Source organism: Mya arenaria, chromosome 11 (assembly GCF_026914265.1).
Source record: "Mya arenaria isolate MELC-2E11 chromosome 11, ASM2691426v1".
In the NCBI taxonomy this organism is placed as follows: domain Eukaryota; kingdom Metazoa; phylum Mollusca; class Bivalvia; order Myida; family Myidae; genus Mya; species Mya arenaria.
Genome location: NC_069132.1, coordinates 47,121,289 through 47,134,586, shown reverse-complemented (window position 1 = coordinate 47,134,586; position 13,298 = coordinate 47,121,289). Strand labels below are relative to the sequence as shown.

Below are 13,298 nucleotides of genomic sequence, written 5' to 3'. Positions count from 1 at the left end.
CATTTAGAATTTTTCACAATAATTCTTCACTCTTCAACATTTGAAGTTTGGTTTGTTCCCATGCGTTTGTACTTGTAGTGTGTGCACAGATGATAATTACTAAATGCTGAGTAAATGCTGATTTGGTTTTCATGATCCTTCAGGTTCTTTACCCATCTAGAATGTTTAGTGCGGTAAAAGAAAAAAAAAGTACTTTCTAACTAATTTGTATAAATAATAATACTGCCACACATATATACAAAATAAAATATAAACAGTTTAATATTTCTCAACATTATTTAAAAACAACAACAATAAGCTGATACATACATGTATATAATATAAAGAAAATTACTAAATTTATCAATAAAATTCATCATCACCACCACCATCACCACCTTCACCACTGGATAATTGAATACAGTGAGTTTATAAAACAACAAACACCAACTCAAATATGTTTTATATGAAATACTCACATCATCTCTATCAATTGTGATAGCCTTGTGGATGACATGGATGTCAAATCTGTCTCAATGATCCAACAAAGTATTTAATGCAGGCTGGAATTCTTCATATAATAGTAATATTCAGTCATTTTCCTGCCTGAAAGAAATTAGACTTCTGATTATCAACCAACAGAAACTACAACCGTAAAATACAAATGCACATGTATTAATTATACATTCTGCACTTATATCCGTTTTAGCCAAGAGTAAGGGTTGGTAGGCACAAATGTGTAGTTGTTGTGCATATGGTTGATAATGATTCACAACAGTATGGCGTTCAACAAGACCTACACCAAGCAAATGAATGTCGCTTGTGTCCAAGCTGTCGTGGCTTCCAGCCCGAAACCATACATCATCTTTTAATACAGGTTTATTTTGAAAATATGCAGTTTGTAAACAAATAATGGGTATTTTTAAGTCTAACATTTTTCTAAGATAAAACAATCAAATAAAAGATTACATACTCATATCATATACATAAATGATGTACATAAGTACATTTAAAAATATGTAACATGTACATAATGCACCAGTCAATTGTAACCACGGCCCCCCAGGTCTGGGGATATGCCGGGAAATGGGCTGTGTTTTTACCTTTCAGGTGGCCTCGCAGTGCCGGGTGAATGCGGTGGTCTTGTCTTTGAGCAGGGAATATATGCCTTACCTATAGGCTCTCTGGGGTGCGGGGGCATATGGCGAGGATTTGACCATTAGTTTGTCCCCGCAGGACGAGGATTTTACCCGGGGTTGGCTGGACCGAAAGTCAAAGTCCTAGCTATTCCTCGGACCTGGGGGGGGGGGGGGGCGTGGTTACAATTGACTGGTGCATTTTAAGTAGATGTAAAGTACATGTATGTAACATGTATATTTATAGTACATGTACTGGCTAAGGTCACAAATCCGAACACTTTTTGAGGTTTTTCACAATTATCTTGGAGAGTTTTTGTTAAAGTAAGTTAAAATTGCGTATGAAACATCTTTGGTTAATGTGACAACATCTGTCAAAGTACAGTTTCACGATCTCATCAATTTCATGTCGAAAATCCTTCATTTTATGGACAGTAAATCACCCTTAAATTTATGCTTTGGAGGGCACAAATACCGAACACTTGAAAAGCGCAAATACATGGTCATACAATTATAATTAATAAGTATGCTATATTAAATAAACACTTAACTGCAAAGTTAATTATTGTTTCCAATGTTTTTTAAAACATGCAATTCAAATGAAAAGCGTGATTTCTATTTATAAATACCTTGAATGTAGGTCAACATAACTGCAAAACCTAAAGATGCGCGTGCGCCCTCTGACGTCATTCCCCCATGTACTACATTTTGATCTTTAAGGTATAAACATTAAATGGCATTTTTTTTAGAAAAATACTTAATAAAACAAGATGAAACTTCACAAGTGTAGTCAAGGCAAACCTCTGTATTGATCTTGATCATCGAATAATCGATCACGGTAAACATACGCGTGTTTTAGCCGGTGTTTGGGATTTGTGTCCTGTTCGGAAATGTACCGTCAACCAGTAGAAATATTAAAACGCTGTCTTAACATTTAGCAAATAAAAATGATTTAAGAATTCCAAAGATAAATTAAAAAACAAACATTTTTGAACACATAAACGTACACAACTACTCAAGGATTCTTAGATGAATAGCCCTTTGATACGAATATCCCAGTTCCATGCTGATTGTTGACATTAGTTTTTTCGACAGAAAATCTTCTCTTACGCGTAAAATTCACTTATAATCCATGTTTTACTGTAATGACTCAAATTGTTAGATGTATCGTAATCAACTGTCAGTGTGCACTTTTAGTGTTTACTTATTTTAAACGTATATTCATGAAAAAACTTCATCGAATTTCGAACTATTAATCGACGATGTAGAAATTCCATTATTGACCTATTAATAGCGGGGAAATACCTTCTGGTTCTAAAAATAGCAACATCTGGATATGTGTAGTGCTCTAAAAATAAAACAACTAGGGGGTAATCGTAATAAAATTTTACTAATGTCACCTTCAACACATTAACAAATAAAGTTATGTGAACATTTAATTCCCATATCGATTAAATTAAAGAAAACAGCTTACTTCATGGTTTATTAATGCAGTAAACATAACAAAACAACATGAAACATAATTATTCCCATTCACATAATTACCGGTCCACACATTTTACATTTCATTCGGAACTCCTCCGAATGTTTACATTTCCGGCACATGATATTACAGGTAACCAATCGGAAAACGTAAACGAATCGGGAACAGTTATTAAACTTATTTGTCGTTCTTCCGATATAATGTTTTGAAGATAAATTGAAGACAATCTATTCAACCATAAATAACATTTTTAACACCCATGCAATCGCCATCAATTTGCATTTTTTAATCATAATAAAATAACAGTAAAACCAAACTGTCAATCAACTTAAAAACCGCTCCTACCACTAACTAAAATAAATTCCCATTCCATTATAGGCGCGCACTTCAGTGCGGCGCCAATAAAATATGAAATTAAAATAATTAGCACAGTTTAATTTGGTTATAAAATCAACCAAAAGACAAAGCAAAACAACTAACAAGCCTATAGGTTGCTGATTATAACACATTTTAATGATATAATTTTTGCCAAACAAGCTACTTAAAGAAATCTTTTCCATATTTAATTTCAAAATAAGCATAGTTCCCAATGAATCATTTACGAACAAGATGGAACTAACCAGATTTGCATATACAGTTATTAATAGACAGCAGACGGTAAACTCTGAATATAAAAACATATGACAAAGTATGACTTAAACTTTAAATGAAATTGAAAGGAGTATACATTGTAAATCATACTTATTATAATCCAAATAAAAGTAATGAACTTCTTTAGCACCTGAAAATGTAGTTACATGTACACAACAGTCTACACTATAGACTTCCGTCATAGTGAGTTGGTAGAACCCGTTACATAGCATTGTCTTGTCTTGTACCAAGATTGTTCAAAGTATGCCCATGTGCTCAAAATTGGCTCCGCCCTGAGGGTCCTGAGGGTCACCTGTGTTACATTAAAATATAAAGAAGAAAAAAAACTTCTTGTCTAGAGCTAAGATCTTTGGTGTGTAACATTGTCTAATGGTAATAAAGGTTTAAAACTTTCCATAAGGCGAGTGATTTAGGACCATCGTGGCCCCCATAATATTGTATATTTTTGACATTGTAACAAAACATAAAGAGTAACAATATATTCATGTATGGCCTTTAGGTAGTTAAAAATGTTTCAGCAACGGGGGAAGTGGTTGATTTGGCTTATGAACAATTGGGTATTGACACTGATATGTTGTTCTGGAACATGCGGAGAGACTGGCTCCCGTCGCGAGAAATAGGCATGTTATCCAAAAGAGGCCTATTGTGGGCCAAACTAAAGACATACCGGCAGAATAGGAACTCGTGTATGGTTTAAGTTTCCGGCCGCGTTGTATGTCGATGACAGGCTGATCTTCGATGAATTTCCCCAATGGCAAGTAGTGAACCCCGCGCGTAGCATCCCCTATCGTCGATATTCTACGCTAGTAGACAACACGCGGACTGATGTTTATTCATATGGGCGTCATGAGCCCAGAGATTATCCGTCGTTTGGTCATATGGAACCCCACCCTTTGACATTTGCAAGCGCTTTAAAAGGCGCGCAAACCCAGTTACTTAATACTATTATAGAGAACTACCGTGATCCTGCGAGTAAACATACCACGAACATTCAGTGTGCCAGTCTAAATCTACCCTGACAAGTGTGACCCAGATAACGTGTTCATTTCCTCGCAAACATTACCAGCTGTTTCGGCTCAGGCGCGTGATCCGTCAAAATATAGAGCGACGCCTTCGACAAATCAGAGGAAATCACGGTCAGTCAGCAATCCATTAGGAACACCTCGAATGTCTAGCAATGCCCTTAGCAATTTAAACAATTACACAGCGTTGGCCTTTCGTTTTCAGCTTACTTATTACCCGGATTTTTTAACGAAAAATTACGGGTTAAAGAATGGCGGAAACCGGGCGGCGGGCCGTCATTAACAATTCTGCGTTAAACTTAATAAAATAAAGTGTTTTCATCCAATGGTTATCAAACTTGGTCAGACTATTTGTCGGCGTGTTATCTTGAATATATATGAATATGGGTCATCTCGGTTCAAAATCTAGGTCACTAGGTCAAATCTTTAGAAGAAATATTTCACGGTTATAAAATCAGCAAATTAATCAAATCTTGATGAAACATGGTGAGAATGCTTGTCTGCATTATTTCTTGCATATTTTTTAATATGGGTCAACCTGGCTCAAAATCTAGGTCACTAGGTCAAATCTTAGGAAAAATATTACCACGTCATTAATTCAACACTTTTTGTCAAACCTTTATGAAACTTATTTGTCTGCATGAAAGTTCTTTAATATGGGTCATCCCCGGTTTTAATGAAACTTGGTCAGAATATGTGTGTACATGAAAGCTTAGATGATAAAGTGTGTAGGGTCAAAAACTAGGTCTCTGGGACAGATCTTATAGGAAAAGCTGATGTATTTATAAAATGTTCATTTACCTCTCAGGTTGATAAGGTGTTTGTATGAACGATATCTCCGATAAGTATAAATATGGGTCTTTTTGGTTAAAAATACTAGGTCACGAGCTCAAATACTAGGTTTGCAAAATTGCACCGTCAAATTAGAAAACCGGCTTTAATGCGGCGTTGCCGCATTGGCTTCTTGTTTTATAGAAATTGTTTACTATATATATATATATATATATATATATATATATATATATATATATATATATATATATATATATTTATATATTTATATATATATATATATATATATATATATATATATATATATAAACCATTTGAATAAAAAAATCGCATCTATATAGAATAACATGCACGAGTTCTGCGTCGGATTATTGCGCAACGTCAGGGACACTTTATGTACTCGTTCTGGCGAGTTATAGTGTTGTGCCCCTGACGTCGTGCAATACTCCGCCCCAAAACTCGTGCATATATTTCGATATAAATTCAATAATCTCTCTCTCTCTCTCTCTATATATATATATATATATATATATATATATATATATATATATATATATATATATATATATATATATATATATATATATATATATATATATATCTTATACCGAAATCCAACAAATTCTCTGTTTCTTTGATGCTACAATTTAAGAAAAATGTTCATTAAATTGGCGTTTAGAAAAATTATTTAAGTGACGTCATTTTAGAAATTCTCAACCCGGTACAGTAAACACTAAGTTCCTTTTATTTCAAGCTATAACCAAAAACTATAACAGTATTGAAAAGAAATAAATTCGATGTAACAGCAGTTATTTCACCAAAACGTCTACAAGAAATATACTGCGCAAGTTTTGCCTTTGCCAAAGGGGGTTCAGGCTTTGGTGCCTTTATTTCACTTGCTAACAACATACGTGTTTTGCGCGTATGCAGGTTTAGCTCGCATTCTTTAAAACCTTTCAAAGTCTGATTGTACAGCCTGAGACGAGTATAAACCTGATTATCCATAATTATCATACAATTATCTTACTAGGTTTAATTATCCACAGCGTTTAAAGGTTAAACGCAAAAAAAACACTGGACACAACACGCACGAACCTGCAGGGTTACGCTACATAGGTGTTACCATAACACAAGAGCAACAACCTAAGGACTTGTATATTATATTGCGTTAAATTATCGTCTTAACCTGTTTTTGCCCGTTTGTCTGTAACCAACAATTCACCGATGGGTATGGGGCTTTGTAACGCCGCAAAACAGCATCGCCGCATAAACGAAATCGACCGCGTCCCGATGTTTTTCGTCAGGGGGCGCGGTTGTCTTTTGATGGTCTACCTCGTCGAAAACCTTCTAACATTTTTGTATGATGAATGAATTTTGAAAATCAAACCATCCACGAAGTTTATGAAAGTAATTAATTGCTGCTATGTATGTTGCGATAGTGCTCGCTGCGCGACCTATTTCAAAACTATACGCAATGAACAAAACTATGTGTTGTTCATTAGCTGGCCAAACTCGATCGATCATATACTTTTCGCGAAACATTTTGAACGCGTTCAGGCCAGTAGCATACGCCAATTGTGTATTCGGAGCTATTCCGGCCGCAAGAAGTTATCCAGCTCGATGTTGAATATTTTCCAAAGAAGGCTGGGTACCTGTCGCGGCTCGCGTTCTGCGTTTAGGGCCAATAGTCTGAACTTCTCGTACTGAAAACGAGACAATGCATCGCAAATTGAGTTACTTTTCCCGCTAACATGTTGTCTCTTTATCACTGCATTTAATCTGAGGCATTTTAGGGTTAGAACTCTTACCACGCGCATGACATTGGGGTTTTTAGACGATATCTATCATTATCTGAACCACCGCTATGCCTATAAAGTCATAACGAATATTATATAGAAATACAGTAACGCAACCGCCAGCAGCTAAACAAGAGAAAAATATATCATCAAAGCATTTCCGCATTCGACCAAAATAATTATATTTTTAATTTGTGTAATCTTTATAGCTACATTTTTTCTTGCGTTGCTGTATGAAAGCAGGAGGGCACGCGAGCAAATTTCGTTTTACCCATGTATTTCAGCATTCCGAGTATTCGACAAGGACGGTAACGGCTACATCAGCTCGGAGGAGTTAAGGCACGTGATGACGAACCTTGGGGAGAAACTGACGGACCAAGAAGTGGCGGAGATGATTCGGGAGGCGGACATGAACGGGGATGGCATGGTCGACTACGAAGGTACGACAGTTTTCGTGAATCAAATGATTTCAATAGTATATGGGGTTACAATGCAGGCCGCGCATGATGAAATTTTCACCTTTTCAGTATTTGACTACCTTAATTTTGTACCGCCGCGTTACATGTATATTAACAAGTGTTATGCCCCCGAAGGGAGGAGCATATAGTTGTCTTTCTGTCTGCTTTCCGTACGTCATACCCTTGTCTGGAGAACAACTTCTAATGGAAATTAAATAAAACTTGGTATATTGATAGATAAAAATGAGAGGAAATGCATTGTTCAAAAATCATAATCCGATCATGCATATTTATTATCTCCCCTCAACCATTTTCTCATAATTCAATCCGTCCGTCACCCCTTTGTCCGGAGATTAACTGCAGATGGGATTGAAATAAAACTAGGTATAGAAAGATGTCAATGGGGTGGGGGGGGGATGCAGTGCACTAGAACCATCAAGAATCATAAATCCTACCATGCACATTTATTAAGTTCTGACACCTTAACCACGTTTTACATAATTCTGTATTCCGTTACACCCTTGGTCGAAGAATAACTACTGATGGGATTGAAATAAGACATGGTATATAGAAAGATGGCAGTGAGAGGGAGTGCAATACACAAGAATCATAATATCATGCGTATTTATTAAGTTATCTAAATATTTTCATAATTCCGTATTCCGTCACACCCTTGGCCGGAGAATAACTTCAGGGAAGTGCAGTGCATAAGAACCATTATCCTGCCAAACATATTTCTTTAGTCATCTTTCCTTAACCTGATTGTTTTTGGAAACGGGTTCTTGTCTGGGCCATATGTTTGAAGGTAGTTAAGGGATTGAAATGAATAGATGGCAATGACAGAAAGTGCAGTGCACAAGAATCATACTCATGCTCTGCATATTATTTCAGTCATCTCCCCTTTATTTTGCATTTTATTAAAGTTTTTAACGCTTCAACCTTTCACCTTGGTGTTCGACAACATAGCGCGTAACTCTCTTTGGTGTTCGACAACATAGCGCATTACTCTCTTTGGTGTTCGACGACAAAGCGCATAACTCTTTTTGGTGTTCGACAACACAGCGGGTAACGCTCTTTGGTGTTCGACAACAAAGCGGGTAACGCTCTTTGATGTTTGACAACAAAGCGCATAACCTTTTTTGGTGTTCGACAACAAAGCGCATAACTCTCTTTGGTGTTCGACAACACAGCGCGTAACGCTCTTTGGTGTTCGACAACAAAGCGGGTAACGCTCTTTGATGTTTGGCAACAAAGCACATAACTCTCTTTGGTGTTCGACAACAAAGCACATATCTCTCTTTGGTGTTTGACAACAAAGCGGGTAACGCTCTTTGATGTTTGACAACAAAGCGCATAACATTTTTTAGGTGTTCGACAACAAAGCGCATAACTCTCTTTGATGTTCGACAACACAGCGCATAACGCTCTTTGGTGTTCGACAACAAAGCGGGTAACGCTCTTTGATGTTTGACAACAAAGCGCATAACTTTTTTTAGTGTTCGACAACAAAGCACATAACTCTCTTTGGTGTTCGACAACAAAGCGCATAACTCTCTTTGGTGTTCGACAACAAAGCGCGCAACGCTCTTTGGCGTTCGACAACAAAGCACATAACTCTCTTTGGTGTTCGACAACATAGCGCGTAACCCTCTTTGGTATTCGACAACATAGCGCGTAACGGTCTTTGGTGTTCGACAACATAGCGCGTAACCCTCTTTGATGTTCGGCAGCGTGCGCTTTGCTCTTTGGTGTTTGACAACATATCGCGTAACATTCTTTGGTGTTTGACACATGGCGCGTAATGCTCGTTGGTTTTGGACAACTTAGCGCGTAACGCTCTAAAGCGCGTAACACTCTTTGGAGTTCGACAATAAAGCGCGTAACCCTCTTTGGTATTCGACAACATAGCGCATAACACTCTTCTGTTTGGTGTTCTACAACAAATCGCGTAACCCTCTTCTGTTTGGTGTTGTACAACATAGTGCGAACCGGTTTTCGGTTTAGTGTTCTACAACATAGTGCGTAACGGTTTTCGGTTTAGTGTTCGATAACTTAGCGTAACGCTTTTTGGGTTAGTGTTCGACAATATAGCCCGTAACGCTTTTCGGTCTGTTTTTTTTTTCAACATAGCGCGTAACACACTTTGGTGTTTGACAATATAGCGCGTAACGCTCTTCGGTTTGGTGTTCGAAACCTAGCGCATAACGCTCTTTGGCGTTTGACAACATAGCGCGTAACGCTCTTTGGTGTTCGCCAACATAGCCGTAACGCTTTTCGGTTTGGTGTTCTTCAACATAATGCGTAACGATCGTTGGTTCGGTGTTCGACAACATAGCCCGTAACGCTCTTTGATGTTCGGCAACAAAGCGCGTAACACTCTTTGGTGTTCGACAACATAGCCCGTAACGCTCTTTGGTGTTCGACAACATAGCCCGTAACGCTCTTTGGTGTTCGACAACAAAGCGCGTAACACTCTTTGGTGTTCGACAACAAAGCACGTAACGCTCTTTGGTGTTCAACAACATAGCGCGTTACGTTCTTTGGTGTTTGACAACATAGCGCGTTACGTTCTTTGGTGTTCGACAACATTGCGCGTAAGTCTCTTTGGTGTTTGACAATATAGCGCGTACAATATTTGGTGTTCGACAACATAGCGCGTAAGTCTCTTTGGTGTTTGACAACATTGCGCGTAACGTTCTTTGGAGTTCGACAACATAGCGCGTTACGTTCTTTGGTGTTCGACAACATTGCGCGTAAGTCTCTTTAATGTTTGACAACATAGCGCGTACAATCTTTGGTGTTGGACAACATAGCGCGTAACTCTCTTTGGTGTTTGACAACATTGCGCGTAACGCTCTTTGGAGTTTGACAACATATCGCGTTACATTCTTTAATGTTCGACAATATAGCGCGTAACGCTCTTTGGCGTTCGACAACATAGCGCGTAACGCTCTTTGTTGTTCAACAATATAGCCCGTAACGGTCTTCGTTTTGGTGTTCGACAACATAGCGCGTAACGCTCTTTGGCGTTCGACAACATAGCGCGTAACGCTCTTTGTTGTTCAACAATATAGCCCGTAACGGTCTTCGTTTTGGTGTTCGACAACATAGCGCGTAACGCTCTTTGGCGTTCGACAACATATCGCGTAACGCTCTTTGTTGTTCAACAATATAGCTCGTAACGGTCTTCGGTTTGGTGTTCGACAACAAAGCGCCTAACGCTCTTTGGCGTTCGACAACATAGCGCGTAACGCTCTTTGTTGTTCAACAATATAGCCCGTAACGGTCTTCGTTTTGGTGTTCGACAACATAGCGCGTAACGCTCTTTGGCGTTCGACAACATATCGCGTAACGCTCTTTGTTGTTCAACAATATAGCCCGTAACGGTCTTCGGTTTGGTGTTCGACAACAAAGCGCGTAACGCTTTTTGGCGTTCGACAACATATCGCGTAACGCTCTTTGTTGTTCAACAATATAGCCCGTAACGGTCTTCGGTTTGGTGTTCGACAACAAAGCGCGTAACTCTCTTTGGTGTTCGACAACAAAGCGGGTAACGCTCTTTGATGTTTGACAACAAAGCGCATAACATTTTTTAGGTGTTCGACAACAAAGCGCATAACTCTCTTTGATGTTCGACAACACAGCGCATAACGCTCTTTGGTGTTCGACAACAAAGCGGGTAACGCTCTTTGATGTTTGACAACAAAGCGCATAACTTTTTTTGGTGTTCGACAACAAAGCGCATAACTCTCTTTGGTGTTCGACAACAAAGCGCATAACTCTCTTTGGTGTTCGACAACAAAGCGCGTAACGGTCTTTGGTGTTCGACTACATTGTGCGTAACGCTCTCCGGTTTTGTGTTCGAAAACAAATCGCGTAACCCTCTTAAAAGTTCGACAGCATAGCGCGTAACGCTCTTCGCAAAACAGTTAGACAAAATAGCGCGTAACGCTCTTCGCTTCAGTGTTCGAAAACATAGCGTGTAACGCTATTTTGTGATTGACAACAAAGCGAGTAACCCTCTGTAGTATTCGACAACAAAGCACGTAACGGTCTTTGGTGTTCGACAACATGGCGCGTAATGCTCGTTGGTTTTGGACAACTTAGCGCGTAACCCTCTATGGTATTCGACAACATTTTGGTGTTCGACAACATAGCGCGTAACGCTCTTTGGCGTTCGACAACATAGCGCGTAACGCTCTTTGTTGTTCAACAATATAGCCCGTAACGGTCTTCGTTTTGGTGTTCGACAACATAGCGCGTAACGCTCTTTGGCGTTCGACAACATATCGCGTAACGCTCTTTGTTGTTCAACAATATAGCCCGTAACGGTCTTCGGTTTGGTGTTCGACAACAAAGCGCGTAACGCTCTTTGTTTTCAACAATATAGCCCGTAACGGTCTTCGGTTTGGTGTTCGACAACAAAGCGCTTAACGCTCTTTGGTGTTCGACAGCGTGCGTAACGCTCTTTGGTGTTTGACAACATAACGCGTAACGTTCTTTGATGTTCGACAGCGTGCGTAACGCTGTTTGGTGTTCGACAACATAGCACGTAACTCTCTTTGATGTTCAACAACAAAGCGCGTATCGCTGTTTTGGTGTTCGACAACATATCGCGTAACATTCTTTGGTGTTGGACAACATAACGCGTAACGTTCTTTGGTGTTTGACAACATATCGCGTACTTTTCTTTGATGTTTGACAACAAAGCGCATAACTTTTTTGGTGTTCGGCAGCGTGCGTAACGCTGTTTGGTGTTTGACAACATAGCGCGTAACGCTGTTTGGTGTTCGACAACATAGCGCGTAACGCTGTTTGGTGTTCGACAACATAGCACGTAACGCTGTTTGGTGTTCGACAATATAGCGCGTAACTCTTTGGTGGTCGACAAAAATGTTCAGTAAATACCATAGTGAGTTATAACAAAGCCTAGTACTCATAGATTTAAGTTTGTCCGCGCAAAATCTCCAAAACTGCTGGGAGATTTGCTTGTTGTGCATTAACATCGCATTTGTCTCTCGGCTTCTAGTAATTTTATAGAGTGATGGCCCTTTGATTTTTTTTGCATAAAGTGCATATAGAAGTTCTTGTCTGCACGTAATATCCAAAACTATTAAAGAATTGCTTCTTAGTTTATGCTGCATCTTCTTGATATACAGAAATAATTTGTCAAGAGCAATTGTGGGGCTTTGACATGAATCGGTCGGCTTTAGGATGGCCGACTGGCGGCCTGATTTGATTTTATTTATCAATCCCCGCATTACTCAATTCATAGTTAAAGCAATTGTTCTTTTTATTCCGCCACATTTTTGCTAAACAACCACTTGCCAGAAATCACTGCGTAATGAAGTTCCTGTTGGGGCGGGAGGGGGTGTTATAACGATGCAGCTAATAAAAATGAAACTTCTTTCGTATGCATCCTTGCCACCAAATTATCATTGTTTAATCTGCGCAAACCCGAGAAACATGGCTTCACATGCTTCTATTGAATACGCAGACATTTTATATGGAATTGTGATACAAGTTTCCAGTCTAGTTGATGTATATTACTATTAAATCTCATTATTTTCTTCCTATTTTCAGAGTTCATCAAATTGCTGTGCACCCCACCCCAGGCTTAGCACTGTTTTCCGGATTAAAAAAAAACAACTCTTTTAAAGAACCTTAAAATGTGATATTTCATAAAACACCTTTCTGGTATGTTTTTATCTAATTTAAATGTTTTCTTGGACTTTGTAAAACTGTTTCGCCAAACTCTCCAAAACCAATTATTTTGTGTACAGGGTTTTAAAAAAACATTTTTATCCCTGCTTTTTACACATATGTGGGAGCTATTCACCGAGTGGAGTTGAGTAATCGTATTGGGTCTTTAACCATTTATTTTTAGCTTAACATTTATAATTTACTTGTATATATCATTTTTAATGAAACAAATTCATGTCTTTCCTAACCAAAAATATATGTAAATGTGAACAACTCAG

General features: G+C 38.5%; 1 protein-coding gene across 2 annotated transcripts in view; it reads left to right on the top strand.

Annotated features, from left to right (window-relative positions):
- Nucleotides 1–13,297, top strand: part of LOC128208021 (calmodulin-like) — a 43,687-nt gene extending 30,390 nt beyond the window's left edge. For both annotated transcript variants that reach the window (XM_052911302.1, XM_052911301.1), the window contains exons 4-5: nucleotides 7,144–7,299; nucleotides 12,901–13,297. In XM_052911302.1, the coding sequence (XP_052767262.1) occupies nucleotides 7,144–7,299; nucleotides 12,901–12,938 (194 nt within the window). In that variant the 3' untranslated portion in view covers nucleotides 12,939–13,297. The remainder of the gene's footprint in view (nucleotides 1–7,143; nucleotides 7,300–12,900) is intronic.
- The last annotated feature ends 1 nt before the right edge of the window (nucleotide 13,298 follows it).